The 15,760-nt window shown below is 34.8% G+C and overlaps 1 protein-coding gene across 1 annotated transcript; it reads right to left on the reverse strand.

Annotated features, from left to right (window-relative positions):
• Nucleotides 1–11,460: 11,460 nt before the first annotated feature.
• LOC106468079 (DNA-binding protein inhibitor ID-2-like) lies at nt 11,461–13,576 on the reverse strand. The gene is made up of 2 exons (XM_013928478.2): nt 13,100–13,576; nt 11,461–12,379 (listed from the first exon to the last, which is right to left on the reverse strand). The coding sequence occupies exons 1-2, from the start codon at nt 13,442–13,444 to the stop codon at nt 12,305–12,307; spliced, it is 420 nt and encodes a 139-aa protein (XP_013783932.1). The 5' UTR covers nt 13,445–13,576; the 3' UTR covers nt 11,461–12,304.
• Between the last annotated feature and the right edge of the window lie 2,184 nt (nt 13,577–15,760).

The following is a 15,760-nucleotide window of genomic DNA, read 5'->3' on the forward strand; positions in this document are numbered from 1 at the left end:
AGTAATGAGAAAGTTGAAAGTTTTATTCACAATATGCATCAGTACTATATTACATGAGTCAGTATATATGAAACACTGCAATTATGATCAATGTTATTTATTAAAGTAATGAGAAAGTTGAAAGTTTTATTCACAATATGCAGCAGTACTATATTACATGAGTCAGTATATATGAAACACTGCAATTATGATCAATGTTATTTATTAAAGTAATGAGAAAGTTGATAGTTTTATTCACAATATGCAGCAGTGTTTCATATATACTGACTCATGTAATATAGTACTGTAATTATGGTCAATGCTATTTATTATACATGGATATGGTTTACTATATACATAAACATGGTTTATCGTATAATAACTGAATATAGCGGCAATACAGTTTACATTTTTGATATTAATGGTATGAATAAAAATTTTGCATGGTTCATACTTTACATTGTTTTTATGATTCAAGACACATCAATATTTTCTAACTTTATACTGTGAATTTGGCTGCTTACTTGATAAGCCGACTGTGATACGCTAGACAATACAACTTAAAATACTTTAATAAGTATACAGGTAAGAGAAGAAGAAAATAATTACGAATGAAAAGGTTATGTGCGATAGTAATATTGATAAGTTAACAAAGTAATGTTGAAAATGTAGCAACGTTAGATCCATTAACTAGAACAGCCAAAATGGGCACATATCATAGTTTAGTTGACGAAATAGTAACTTCAAGTTGACAAGGAGGAAACATAATCAAAGAGAATATATGCATCATATTTTTTCAGTAATATATAGGTATTCACTTTTTCTTATTCATAATATACAATTAACTAATTATTAACTGTTGTATTTATATTATCTTTATTACCAACTTAAAACAATGAAATAATATGATCATATTTATTTAAGTTGTTATGAAATTCAACAAAGCTCCACATCATGATTTTGTTTTCTACCCATGCGCTTTGAGGGTATCTCATCTGCTATATAAAACAAAGTGTGTCTTTCATCTATTATTTCATATCTGTTCCTTATAGGTTTCTACATTTCTTGATCAATCAGAACCAAGTTTGACACAGTGATACAGGATGACATGAGGAAGGTCATGGAGGGAGGGAGGGAAGGGCATCTAATTTCGTATTGAAAACTCTTGAAAACAATATGTCTTTCTTTTCAGTACTGGTACCTTTATGTATTTTTATTGCACTTTTAATGTTTAGTATGGTAAGAAAAAATAGAAGCTTTTCGTTTGTCTGTTTGTTTGTTTGTAATTAATCACAAAGCTACACAATGGGCTATCTGTGCTCTAACTACCACGGGTATCGAAACCCGGTTTCTAGCGTTGTACGTCCGTAGACATGCCGCTGTGCCATTGGGGGGGGGGTACAGGAAGGGAGAGAGAGAGACTCAGTACTGGTACTGACTTCTGCCTCACCCTGTAAGTAATGATCATGAACATCATCTTCATTATCTTGATGTGGTGTAGGCTTAGCTCTTTTGACGAAGAATGTATCGAGAGCTGTTTGCTGGTGCATCTTCTCCTTGTACATCATGTAGTCCTCTTGTAACTTTTAGGCTACGTTCACGGCTAGGATCATTAGCACTAAGGATTTGCTCCACTTCTTCTATGAGGGAAAATGATTGGGATAAGTAGTTGATAGTCAAAGTTGCTTGGGTGGTGTTTCAATAACGTTCTCTTTTTATGCAGCTCGCTCTTGTTCCAACATTATCAGATCCTCATTCGACATATCTTCTCCATGGAACTTTAGTAACTCAAACACGTCATCTTCGATTATATCTTCCAAACCAGCCTGTCTTGTAAGTGCCACAATGTCTTGATGAGCTTTCCCAGCGCTTTCTGCTGTAAAGTCTTTCGTACACTCTGGCCATATGTTTTTTCCACACATCGTTCATAGTTGACTCCTTCGCTTCATACCACGACTTGGTGATGTTGTCTATTGCATCCATAATGTTAAATTTCTTCCAGAAATCACGACCTGTAGGCTTACCCACTCCATAAGTAGCTTTAACCAGTTTTTCAGAGTTCTTTGTAAGTAATATCTTTTGAAATTAGAGATAACACCTTGATCCATTAGCTGGAACAATGCAGTTATGTTCTTGGGGATGTACTCAATTTTACATTATCAGAAAGATCATTCAAGTTCACTGGGTGGCTTGGTGCATTGCCTAAGATGAGCAATGCATTGTTGGCAATATTACGTTTTGCACACTACTTTTCAACGGCATGACGGAAAAAAAAATTGATGAACCAGTCTTGAAAGATACCTAGTCATCCAAGTCTTCTTATTTGAGTGCCAATACACTAGTAAATTAGGCTTGGCATATCCGTTTAGAATCCTTAGAGTTTCGAAATTGTACACTAGTAAGAGCTTTAATTTAAAATCTCCAGCAGCATTGCCACGCACAAGTAGAGTCAGACGATCTTTCGAAGCCTTGAACCCTGATGCAGACTTCTCTTCCCTGAATATAAATGTTCTATGTGGCATGGTTTTCCAGAACAGCCTCGTTTCATCTACATTGTAGACTTTTTCTGAACTATAATTTTCTTGAGTTCACTAGGGTATCTTCGTGCAAGTTAAAGAGCTTCCTCAACCTATCAAACCATACTTTATTTGCCAGGAAGAGTTTCTCTTCAGAACTATAATTATCACTTTGTTCAGTCACCAAACCATCATACAAGCTTTATGCCTTAGCTTGTATAGCCATTGTTTTTAATGACATATTACGTTGGATCTGGTCCTCAATCCACACACTCAGGAGTCTTTCCATATTAAGCATCATTTCACTATGTACGAGCACTTAGAGGTGTACTTGTAATTACTTTAGTACTTGCCTTGATTTTTTTCTTTATTATAACGTATTGTTCCCACTGTAAATGTAGCAAGCCCTAAAGTTTTAGCAACAGAGCTAAGTTTCTCTCTAGCATCAAATCATCAAGTTTCACATCCAAAGTAATTCCTTTCTGTGCCCTCTTGGGTGTACTACTTGCACTTGAACTTGATGACCTCTTGAATAATGGTAATACACTGCAGAGTCTTGAAAAACGATGCAAAGAACAACTGCATCACCGTATGACGATCGCAACAAAAGTGTTTGTGATATATATATAACAACTGCATCACCGTATGACGATCGCAACAAAAGTGTTTGTGATATATATAACAACTGGTGACCGTATGACGATCGCAACAAAAGTGTTTGTGATATATATAACAACTGGTGACCGTATGACGATCGCAACAAAAGTGTTTGTGATATATATAACAACTGGTGACCGTATGACGATCGCAACAAAAGTATGGGCGAGATTCCATAACCCGAACGCCCGTAACGTGAGGGCAGACTGTAGTTTGTTACCACTTCACTGGTTGTGTTTAAAACTTAAATTAAATAGACCTCTAACTAATATGAAATCCGTCATGAACTTTTTGGGAGAAATGTAGAAATAGATATGCAAACTGGTGTAATTTATTTTTGGTACTAATTGGACGTATGGATTTCATTGCTTTGCCGGCTTTTGACCCTTAACAACATAACACTGAATGTTTGGTGTTGTATATAAAATAGTATTTTCAACATATATTTGTCTTCCAACATGTCCAGTCCAGCCCAACCACTGCTGCCAAGTTTTCATCAAAAAAACAAAAGAAGCTATTGCCTAGCAAAGTGAAAAATGGGTATATATATAGTGCTTCTCCTACTCAATAAAATCCAGTATTTTATCTGTACACTTTTCAGTATTATTAAGAAGAATCCCAGTGCTTATTGTGTTAACGAAACACAAAACAAGTTTCCTAGATGTCTAGACCAATTTTCAATAATACTTATAGGAAGTGGTCATTATTTATAGAAGGGTGGAGTAGTGCAAGTATATCTGGACCGTTTTTTAAAGTACATTTAACAATCAAAACTTACTTCTTTTCGTATTTGTACTATGATGTATTAGGGCTCTTTTTGTGACATGGTTTTACTTACCATTCATTGCGTCACTAACCTTGGATCTGTTCTTAACGTCCTTACACTTCGGTAATTATGAATGGTTAACAGCAAAAATGTAAGTAATTAAGACTGTCACTCAACATAACCTGTTAAAATACTTATGTAGGACGTTTGATTATTACTATAGATTGATTTACTCAGCGAGAATTTCATTTCATAGGTATGAAAACAATAGAAACGAGTTGTCGCCGCATGCAATAAAAGTAGTCCAATTTGTCGCTCAATGCAATAAGTCACCCACAGCCAAAACAGTTCATAAATTGTAAAGAGAGAGAGAGAGACACACACATAATCACTTAATCTGGAGAAAAATCGCCCTACCAGGCGACACGGAGATCAGTTGGTATTGAACGAAACGCCTCCTGGTCGGTGTGTTATTCATCAGTTCCTTTTTTCATGCTCCCCAGTGGATTTACAACGCTAGGTACCGGGTTTCGATACCGGTGGTGGGCAGAGCACAGATAGCCATTGAGTAACTTTATGCTTAATTTCAAACAAACTAACTCCTTTTTTAGTTTATTTTTCAAAGATTGAAAAATCAAAATATAACAAAAAGTTTCATAGTTTTATTCTACCTCATAAATTAAAAAACAATTGACTCAGTAATTAAATTAGCCATTTTTTCAATTTTCGTATTCTCCTTGAAAAATAAATAATACCACAATTACACAAGTTGATATTATTTCATATTTGTTTCTTCATTAAAAGGCCTCAATGGAGATATGCCATCTAGGACAGGGGTGTCAGTGTAAGGAAAAACCGCTAGTTTAGATTTTTAAAAATGTGGTATAATAATATGATTTAAATGTTCCAGTTGCTGAATTGACAGTTCACTGTGGATTAAGGAGTTCGAAATGAATTACTCCTTTGATGTCCCACCAAATGCAAAGCATCGCTTTCTGCGGATGGAGTCCAGGATTTGGGGTTGGCAGTGGTTTTTGTCTTGGACTGAGCCATTGTTTTTGACGTTTAATATTCGCATAAAGAATACATTTTTCATCACCGGTGACAATTCTGTCCAAAAATTGTTCACGCGTATTACGCGCCAGAAGAGACGAAGCAACGTTCACACATAGGAAAAGATGATCATCAGAGAGTTCGTGAGACACCCAAACACCTTCTTTATGGAGTTTTCCCATATTCCTTAGATGCTTACGTATTGTTTCATGAAAGACGTGCAATTTCAGGGCCGTTTCACAAGTGTGTTGCCTTGGGTTAGACTCAACAAGCGTCTTCAGAGAATCAATATCAATTCCAACATGTAGGCCCCTGTCATCACAGTTTTTAAGGCTAAAGTCACCCGAACAAAATTTGCTGAACCATCGTTAACACTTACGAACGTTCAAAACATTTCCATACACTTCTTTGTGGCTACAGAGGCGTTGTTTCCCTTCTTGTATTAAAACAGCATTACATGCCGAATGTGTGTCTCGTCGTCTGCCATCACTATACTTAGGATTAGAATACACTAAACTTTACACATTATATAGGTTACACTAACGTGTAGTTTAGGCGGTTCGTTTAACTATTATACGTAATGTACGTTTTTTGAGGGGTGGTTAATAAAAGTGTTCCAAAACGCGACATTAATTTCTTGATGACCTAATAATAACCGTTTGAATGTAAGACTGTCATATCTCGGACAAAGTTTGAAACAGTATAATTGAAAGCGCGACGTTCGTTGCTATTGGTTACTTTCAGGCTTTTATTAACAATACGGGAAATAGCGTTCTACTGATTACTCAATGCCTCTCTAGTCTAATATGTAGCTTTTACAGATCAACCTAAAACCCGGCGTAGATCGAATCTCGGGTTAATTAATAAGCGTTAGCTGCCATTAAACTTTAGCCATATTTGCATACAAAAGTTCCCAAAATTGATAAGGACTTTGGACGTAAAGACCACAAAAACTGTTATTAGTAACGTAAAGTGAATAGTGCAAAATGTCTGTATTTGAGAATTATCAAAAGTTCTAACAACACGATACAGACTTTTGAAGAGGAGTCAGTTTGTTAAGTATCTACAAATTCTGTCAAGAACATCACATACAAAGGTTTCACTCGCTTGGAAAGAGACGTAACTTAGAAAATCGACTCGGTAGTTGAAAATTACCATTTTTTTCAATCTTTTCACACTAAGTGAAAAATAAATAATTGAAAGAACGGCACAACTTGAAATTATTTTATTTTCTTTCGTTGAGAGTTCTCAGGGGAGTTAGTGAGCAAAAATGGGTTGGATATTAATGACAAAAGGACTTGTTTGTTTGTTTTTGAATTTCGCGCAAAGCTACTCGAGGGCTATCTGCGCTAGCCGTCCCTAAGTTAGCAGTGTATGACTAGAGGGAAGGCAGCTAGTCATCACCACCCACCGCCAACTCTTGGGCTACTCTTTTACCAACGAATAGTGGGATTGACCGTCACATTATAACGCCCCAAGGCTGAAAGGGCGAGCAGATTGCAGGTCGAGCGCCCTAACCACCTGGCCGATGACAAAAGAAGTAATTTTCCTATTATTCCTTTTAGACACTGTGAAATCTAATAATCGTTATAATGAAAGACTAACATACTTCGGACAAAGTTTGAAACAGTACTATTATAAATATACTTTGATGATATTGAAACGTAGCTTCCTGGTGTTTTCTTAATTACTGTTTGTTATTTAATAACTTGTTTCATCGAAAAAGTTATAAGAAAGGCTATCTGTTCAAGCGAAATACAAAGTCATTTTGTTAATTAATTGTTTAACCTAAATGATAAACACTATAAAATGTAGATATTAATGAAACGTTTATATTATAACAAAAGTTATTATGTTAAAAGTAAATGATATGTATAAATATAATAAAAATATGCTATAAAATTTAAATTTATTATATATCTCAAATAACAAAATAGCAATATTATCAAAATACTACTCACTGCCGATAATTCCACAAATAACTAAATTTAAGACAGAACTGTTAAGGTTAGTTTTGTGAAAGAAAGTGTATTTTATTGGTAATTAGTCTTTACACGGCAAAGGTTGTTTTATCGGTATTTTAATGAAATATTTTATATTTTTATACAAGCATTTTTGTTTTAAAGAAAAAGTGTTATTTCTGAGATTCGCACAATGTAAGCAAAATTAAAAAACAACAAAAAACTACTAAAGTACCATTTCACAAACATAGCTTCCTGGTGAATTACTGTTTATTATTTATATTCAAATAATTAGAACATTGTCTGACAACGCATTTAATATAGTTTTCTGGATGAGGCTATTAATTTTTTATAATTAACGATGTTATAACATCACTATATAATTATAGGAACGTCTTATTTAAAATTTAAAAGAAGAGTGTAAATTAACATATCATTGTTTCCGAATGATTACTACATGAACACTTTCTGGCCAGTATAAGAAATAATACATAAAATGAATTTAGTGATGACGCCAAGACATTTGTCACCTTAGCTATTTTGTGACTATGATTAATTTTCATTGTATTACAATAAATAGTAACAGAAGATCAGAAACTGACGACACTGAAATAAAAGGATTTGATGTCATAAGTTAATTTGTATTATAAAAAGTGGTGAGTTACCTTAGTTTAGAAGACTAATTTGATTATCTTTTTATAATTTAGTTTATAGCTTTTATTCTAACTAACGAGAGGAATTACACACAAAGATAAGAAACATTCCACAACACGTAACCGTTATTTATATATAATGGTGACATCTGGTGGTGTAAGTTAGATAACCGTCCGGTAAGTTACTTTGATAGCACTCCTTGAACACCTGCCTGGCTAAAGTTACTCCTTTCTTTTACCTGGCCAACGGTCTCACACGTGCAGAAGTTCAGCGCTTTCTCGCATGGCCAGATTCGCGTCTTTCACCTTTGCCACCATCTGGCAAGGAAACGTGCTCTCACGTGACGCGGGTAGTACAGTGTTGTCAAGCTTACTGTGAAGTGCCTATGGTGACTCCAGTTTTTGTGTGGTATTCATAACCCCCAAAAATGACCCATTAATATGTTGTAAAGAATCTAGGAGAAAAACATCGGTGACTTTTTTTTCGCACAAAAAGGTCACGACAGACCTTACCCGGTATAGACGTCCTTCACTAAGATCTTACAAATGGTGAGAACGTGGACAAAACGACAGCTGTGCTCGATGAGAATGATATCAATATTCACCCAATGAGTTCCCATCACACCCAAGTTTCGTTGACAGGACCCAACATCTGTTGTTGATGTGGACACAACGGTTAAACTCGGAAGATTCAAAGCAACGATGAGTGACAAGAAGCTTAGATAGACACCAACTTAAGAGCCAAGGGTAACCATTAAGGCATCTGTTTCTAGTTATTTTTGTGATGCTATTATATGATAATTACTCCGAACTAAACCCTGAAGATGTATTGTGAAACAACCATAACAATACAGACTCAGCCTTATACGGTTACTATACGAGAACCCAATAGACTTATGTAAACCATTAAACTGTATTAATACGTATAGAAAAACTGCTTCCTGTAAGAGAAAGAAATATGCAGAGACGCATACTTAAAATTATGCCCCCGATTTCTGTGAGATAGGTTTAATTTCCAAACAATTTATGTATATTTTATGCATCTTTTATTTATTCACCTTTCTGCCAACCAGTCATAATCTAGCATACAATTGTTTTCTGTGGAGAAAAAAAAACCCAATTAAATGAATAATTAAAGATGCAATGGATATCAAAAGATTTATAAGACCTGTGTATTCTGTCAAAGACACTGTACTCAAACCATGTATAACTAAATTGCATACTTTAACGTAATTAGATGACCTAACGTAATTATTCATTTGAAAGTAATTAGCGCACCTGGTTTTCTTGAATGACAATGTCACGTAGGCGAAAACTTGAACATTCTAGTTCCCGCAAACTAAAATAGTTTAATATTAGAAATGAATCCGACTAGATAGTGTTAGTGATTATTAAAACAAATGTAACAGCACCATTGTATCCAGTCGAGGTACACCACATTCTAAGACATTAACTTGTTAACTACAGTGCATTCGTTTACCGAAAATTTTGGTTAAAGCGTTAGAGTTAAAGAAAGAAAAAGACTTTTTTGATAACCTAATCATGACAGATTTGCTTGTTTGTTTTAAAGCAAAGCCACATTCACCTATAGTCTGTGTCTACCGGGGGGAATCGAACCCAGAATTTTGCGTTGTTAAGTCCGTAAACCTACCGGGGAACTTCATGTTAATATATATATACACTATTCGACTAGAATAGCCCAAGAGTGGGCAATGCGTGCTGTTGACCAAGTTCCTAACCTCTAGCCTACCAGCTTAAAATTAGGGACGCTAACGCAGATAGCCCTCGTGTACTTTTGCGTAAATTTACGAAACAGTCAAATTCCAAATTATAAATATTATAAATGAAAGTTAATCAGGCAATTCTTAAACGATAAAATTTACATAATGCTTTTTTTTACACAAACCCAATATCATAACAACAAACAAAACTTTATAGTCAACCAAAACTAGTTTCAAACTTTATTTTTTACAGACTTAAATTAATACAATACTCTTTGGTATATGAAGATGTGTGCATTACTAGTACGACAAAATAAATAACAATACAATGTTCGTGAACTGATATTTACACAGTATGAAAAGAAATAATTATTGTTTAAAATTTTTTGGAAGTTTGTATATTAATTATAAATGTTTGATTTATAATTTAAAGTAGAAAAGGAAGTGCATTAAGAAAAATAAGTTCGTGAACATAAAATGCGCTGACTTGCGAGAAGCGTCGCCTATTGAAAATATTTATGCACACCTAGATTCATCGACATGCGCGGCCATGCGTATCACCGGTTTTGTTCTTTACACAAAATCGTAAAGTTCAATATCCCCACACAAAAGTTTGGAAAATTATTGTGAAATTGTGTTCTTTACACTCGAGAGTAGTTTTGATGATAAAAATACACTAGACATGACCAGACAATTTATTTCCTTCAATTTCTTGTAATATCTCATCTAAGTGACCATGGGGTTTTTTTCAAGTTGAATATAAACTTTGCATTCAATTATAAATACTTTGGTTCGTTCTTGAAAAAATCACAAACACGTGGTTTAAGAAATTCGGCAAGTTTCTAGGTTATTTCCTTTATTTGTTCGTCAGTACATGCATGTAATAGCAAAACGATTTCTTGTTCCAGAACATGCTATAAATTTTGAAAGTAAATCGATAAATTGGGCTTTTATAAGTAACTTCCTTCTTCAATGTTGTTTTACAATAAAAAAAAATCCGATCATTTTAAAGTTAATTTTTTTAAGGATCCGCTCGGTTATCCAAAAGTTCATGTTTTCCGTATAATTACATGATGTTTGAGAACATCTTACTTGATTTTAATGTTAATATCCCTCACGTTTTCGACATAGTTAATAGAAATAATGATATAGTGCATTCTCTTTAGTATCCTGAGGTAAAAAGTTAACTCAAGTTGAATATATTCTTAATTTCGAACCATTCTTCTAAATAAAACAAAATACCCTTGTACGCTGATGAATTGTAGTCTCTTTGAAGTATAAATAATTTCTGACAAGCAAGGGTTTTCTTCCCCACTTTTTAAATAAAAAATAATAACGGAGAAATAACTGCTCGCATTCTTTCTGCATATTATTTAAATATTGTCGTTATAGCTGTTTGTCTGACGCTTACGACGTAAAATAATTATTTAAGCTTAAGTATTTCGGTATTTTCACTTCTTAGCTACATTAGCTTATTTTCTGTAAAGAGATTTTCTTTCGCTGTTTATCGGTTTCCTTTTGAGACAGTTTGTTTCGTATGAACTTTAACGAGATAATTTAAAATGTTATAGTTTGGTACTATACACAACTGGTATGACAGGCAAATAGGACAAAAACAATGAGGTCTCAAAATGTGGAAGTAACGAGTCTGTAAATAACTGACTTAAAACAAAAAACCCTCACATTTACGTAGTGCTTTCGGCGGTTGTACACATAATACATAGATTGTCATTGGAAATGCCGCTTCCTACTATTTGAATTATGTAATTGTTATCACAGTTATTGCTATAAAATAATTTTAAATAATAAACACAATGAGGATTTAAAAATATTTTTAAACAAAAACTTATTTCAATCCATTCTCTGCCATGATCTAGATAGAATCTACACGACACTTTCGGTTCAAACAGAAACTTAATGGCGATGGTTTGGCAAAACACAATCTCTAAAATTTCTTGATCATTTTAGATTGAAGTCAGATTTAAACTGTGAATGTTAAAAGAAACGTTAAGATTTTGCAAACATAAAAGCGTCAATATGTGTATCTAAAACCAAAATATGTGAGTACAATATAAAGATCTGAAAACTAACTTCAGACAAGAAGAGAGGTGACTGAACACAACTTGCACACAGATCTCAGACAGATAACACAGGTTAAGTTTGATGCTTGTTTTAATCTCATTTTTTGAACTACCTAAATGTATATACATAAACACTTGGCAGTCTGCCAGCTCCTTTTTTTCTTCTTTTTATCACAAACATTGTACAAGCTAAAACAGTAAAGATTCTCTTTAATAATATAAGGTACAACTTAACCCCTGGGCGATATGCCGTGACGTTTTGTACAAAGACCAGAAGATTTCGTGCACAAGTGCTTTTTGTAACATAACATACAAAATTTACACAAACTAATATACATAAGTTTGTACATAAGATAAACTAATAAAATCACAGTTTTACACATTTTGCACTTAACAAAGTTCACTTTTTTGTGACCAAATCTTACCTTGAAATGGTGTTCAATTCTTAAACTTTGGGTATTTCCAATAATAATAAAAAATGAACAAGTATAATAAAGTACGGGAATTTTAAGTATTATGAAGCACAAAAATATTTTCTGAAATAAATTCTTAACTTTAAGTAGGCATAAAAAATGAAAACCTGAGTCTGAAAATTACAAGTACAATAAAACAAGGTGATTTTCGCAAAAATGTTTAATACTTTTCTCCTTCATCTTTTCCTGCCACCGGTGATTCCAAGGTTTATACACGACGTGTAACTTGTATTGTAGTCGCTATAGCCTTAAATGTATCCAGTGATTGTGAATTGTGACATCATAAGAAGTATTTAAATTGACGAATCCTTTCTCAAAAAACATCACAGCTCATTCTTCACAATGTAAAATGTCTCTTGGACTAGTATTATATTCATTAAAGAAACGTGGATTTCGTTCTCGCGATCCAAAGCCAATCCTGATGAAAAAAAGACTACACTAAGTCTAACACGACACAGGCCTTGTCTGCCCGACGACTAGGTCGCTTAGGTTGCTTGGTGTCTTCTCAGTATGAGTTGCCTAGAAACAAAAAGCGAATTTTAAAATATGTAAACATTGCTTAAGTTACTTGGTTACAATAACAATCATAACCAATTAGGGCATGCTGTTCAAACTCATCTAAATCATTAGCTCGTCAACATCGACAAAATTACGCAATCCATTATTAACCTTATTCAGTACCAGATCTCGGTACGTCACCTAGAGCTACCATAAATATTGTTTGTATCATAATATTGGTCTAGACCGTCGATGATAACATCAATATTATCATCAAAGAGAAGTTACTGATTGTCAGTTTAAACACATTTTAAGTGCGGGCGGACATATATGCTTTCCTATCATGTCCTTATATGCGATATATATACATATATATATATTAGATATGAACTTTAAAAAGTGAACAATACTGTGCTCAAAATACAAAAAACAACAAGTTCATAACCATACGAAACTGTAAACACAGGATAATGGTCGTAAATAATATTACTACTAATGTTATATAATGTTCGGCAAGCGCTTTGTCTTTTTTCTTTTTTCACCTTAACAATTCTTCACTTTTGATTTACACCAAGACAAAACTTATATAGAAATTTTGAACTGTTATAACTTATCGTTTTTCTATCGCTACCTAGAACGAGTCACAATTCTATAGATAAAATGATGTGAGGAATAAGTTCTTTTTATGAGGGTTATAAATAAATAAACTAAAGTTTGGCTACAGTTGAATGTGAAACCTACCTCCTGGGCAGCGCAAGGATTCACCAAAGGGTTACTGGAAGGAGAGAGCACACCGAGCGGCTGGCGGCCAGGATTGTTACCGGAGTTTGCTGGCCGAGTTGCCGGGTGAGTCTCCAGAGCGATCTGCAGGTCGACAATGTAATCAATTACATGCTGAATGATCTCCAGTTTGGAAAGTCTCTTGTTCCTTGGCATGTTGGGTACTAGTTCCTTAAGTTTAGTTAAAAGTTGCTGCATTTCATCCTGGATTACGTCACGCTCCCTTCTGCTTGATTTTCCAACTTTATTTTCGGTGGTTTTAGATCCATGGCGGTTGTTAAAAGACAGATCGGCTGTAGCCTTCATGGTACGAAAAGAACGATCACGTAGTCCAACTAAATTCTGGTTAAACAGAAAGTATTTTAACGTAAGAGATATCACATTCACAACCACACCTTCCCAGTTATATTTTCAGACAAATCTGTGCCGTTATCTGTAGACCGAGCTACTTTTATCCATATATTAGTAGATCAAAAGGCTTTGGTAACCAATAGAAAGAGAAAACGGGGCATACTTTACACCTCGCGATTGGAAACTGGAAGGAAAAGGCGGAGCTTAAAATAAATCTAAAACAGGTGGCCAATCATAAGATGGCTTTCGCGCAACTGTGACAATCATTGTAACAGGTTTGAAGAGATTTCCACTCGCGAAACTAGCGCCATCACCCTTCGATCAACTGAAACACGGGCGAACCCATGTGCAACGTGGTCTCTCACATTCTAGATTGCACTGTCAATGTTGCTTAAGCGCGATGAGTATTTTCTTCAGCCAAAGTTAACAAATAATTTTAACTTTGAGTAAATATAATATATTTTTAATCGACCTGTATCAAGGCATAATGTATATCTAAGCAGAGTAACGAGTTTTCTTTGAAAACTGCGCAAACTTGCAGGTTTCTAAACTAATGTGAGAAGGGCCAGATAAAGCTGCTGTTGTGACGTCAAGCTTTTCAGTTTTTTGCTCTCGAGTTTCTTAAGAACTTGTAGTGGCGCCAACGAGACGACTATTGTTGATACTAAAATGTCACCATGGGTGGGGACTGATTGAACAGTTGGATTTCTAGAAACGCTATACAAAAACAAACACACACACACAAATATATGTGTTTGTTAATTGTGGAAACCGTCCTATCTTCTTTAAAACCTAATTTCCATACTCAACCACTCACCCACCACATGGGAAGCACCTGTGATAATGAAAAGTCACATTTTCCTCTTCTGGGGTTAAGAAACATTATACTGAGAGCACTAGCGTGGTACCAGTGACGGGGTTTTAAAAAACGCTCTCAAAAGAGAACCGGATGCTGTTACGGCTAAGGAAAAGAGAGCAGATTATCATTGCCAAAACATTTTTAAAAATAAATCTATTCACCAATATGAATGTGTGACGAACATAATATAATATAATCAATTATGACTACATTAAAATCGTTCAGTATAATAAGAAAACAAACTTTTATACTTGTTACAGGACAACTAAGAAAGGTATAAAGTTGGAGGAAGATTACTGCAGAAATAGTATCCAAAATGCTTTGGACATAACCTTTTTTTTCAGTTACTTCTGAATAGCAAGTGAAAACTGTTATATAAGCAATTGAATAATGATAACGATTCAATTGCTTGGATAACAGTTAAACACAAAACGTCCCAAATAAACTGACCTACCATTTACAGTTCATGGCTATTGTAGGAATGATAGTTACTCCACTTTACGAATTATATTATAGGTTATATATTTGAAACCCTATCCACCTTTATAATCTAATAATCAACCCCGTCATATAAATACAAATATCACAATAATATAATAGAAATGCAGAGGGCTGAGTATTAAAACGGTTTTGGAGCCTCGCCATATCCTTACAGTCCATATCACCACATCCGTTCATGCTCTATTTAGCGATAATGCCTCTTGACAATAGCCCTGCAATGCAATTTTCATTGCAAGCGGCTCCGTTGTTAGGCTATCATGTTCAAAGCACATGCCCCTCCCTGTTAGCTTTCTACACAGTAAATAGACACCACCTTTTCAGTCATATTCACATGAATTGATGTATTTATAATTTAATTAATATCTAGTAGATCTTCCTTTCGCTTCGTGGAGTTCGTTGATCCTTTGGGGCATCGTGAGAATCATCTCTTCAATTTTAGATAGTGGGATTTTCGCTCACTCTTGCTTCAAAACTTGGAGTAGATCGCTCTTCGAAGTTGGTTTTTTTTTGTTGTTTCTTGACTTGCCGGTCGAGTATGGTCCAGAGGTTTTCGATGGGGTTCATGTCAGGAAATTGGCTCGGCCAGGGCAACTTCTGGATACCATTTTTTCCTGCCACTTTTGAGTGTTTCTAGCAGTGTGACACGGTGCTCAAGCTTCCTGTAACAGCGTTGTGTTCTTGTCCACGAAACCCGAGGAATAAAGTGGCAAGAGTCCTTCCTCCAATATTTCGACGTATTTCGCAAAATTTATGTTGCCAACGCACTCCACTAAGCTCGATCTCCCACCAACCGAAACAGCTTCCCAAACCATCACGCTGAAACCACCATGCTTCACAGTTGGCTGCAATCTGTTGAGTCAAAACTCTTGGTGAGGCATTCTCCAGAACCATATCTCGATTCGTCTGAGAAC

The sequence above is a fragment of the Limulus polyphemus genome, unplaced genomic scaffold, assembly GCF_000517525.1.
Source record: "Limulus polyphemus unplaced genomic scaffold, Limulus_polyphemus-2.1.2 Scaffold2862, whole genome shotgun sequence".
Taxonomy (NCBI): domain Eukaryota; kingdom Metazoa; phylum Arthropoda; class Merostomata; order Xiphosura; family Limulidae; genus Limulus; species Limulus polyphemus.